The sequence below is a fragment of the Myotis davidii genome, unplaced genomic scaffold (assembly GCF_000327345.1).
Source record: "Myotis davidii unplaced genomic scaffold, ASM32734v1 scaffold642, whole genome shotgun sequence".
In the NCBI taxonomy this organism is placed as follows: Eukaryota; Metazoa; Chordata; class Mammalia; order Chiroptera; family Vespertilionidae; genus Myotis; species Myotis davidii.
The window spans coordinates 927,725-928,353 of record NW_006293957.1 but is presented as its reverse complement, the minus strand read 5'-3'; the positions used below and the strand labels follow the sequence as shown (position 1 = coordinate 928,353).

The window sequence follows — 629 nt, the reverse complement described above, 5'->3', positions numbered from 1 at the left end:
CATGAATTCCTGCTCTTCTGGTGTCTTCACGGCAAGACTATCAAGTATTTCAAAGTAAAGCCATTCCAGATCCTTAGCCAACTGCAGCTTCCCACATGCAATGTGCCTCCAGGTTGACCAGTACAGGCGTGGGTAAGCTCCCTCTGTGGCCCGGGTTCGCACATAGGTGGATATCTTCCTGTGGTAGTGAAGACTGAACTTGGATGGAGGGGGGACCTGGAAGGCACCCACTATAAAGGGTTCTGCTTTCACCCAGAGGAGAACTCTGGACTGATCCATATTATCTCTAAGGACATCTGTGTAAAAAGGCTTCTTTGCATACCTGCACAGGCGGGCTCCACTCCTAAACAAAGATCTTATATGCAAATATGCATCACCTATGGACACAGACAATAGGGTGGTGAAGGCTTGGGACAGGGCAGGAACCAGGTGGATGAGGGAAATGGGGGAGAAAAGAGGGACATCTGTAATAATCTCGACAATACTAGGTGTACTGGTTAATAATGCAGATTTTTAATCAAAGAAAACACGATAATTTCAAGAAAAACATCAAAAGTGCTTTATTCAAAGTAATGTCCATCGCTAGCTACACATTTCCCACATCTTTCAGGTATTTTGTGGATACCGTC

At 45.3% G+C, this 629-nt stretch overlaps 1 protein-coding gene across 1 annotated transcript in view; it reads right to left on the bottom strand.

The window, feature by feature from the left end:
* Nucleotides 1-338, bottom strand: part of LOC102775553 (TBCC domain-containing protein 1-like) — a 1,254-nt gene extending 916 nt beyond the window's left edge. Inside the window, 1 exon segment of the mRNA XM_015566675.1 lies at nt 217-338. Within this exon segment, the coding sequence (XP_015422161.1) occupies nt 217-279 (63 nt within the window). The 5' untranslated portion in view covers nt 280-338.
* Between the last annotated feature and the right edge of the window lie 291 nt (nt 339-629).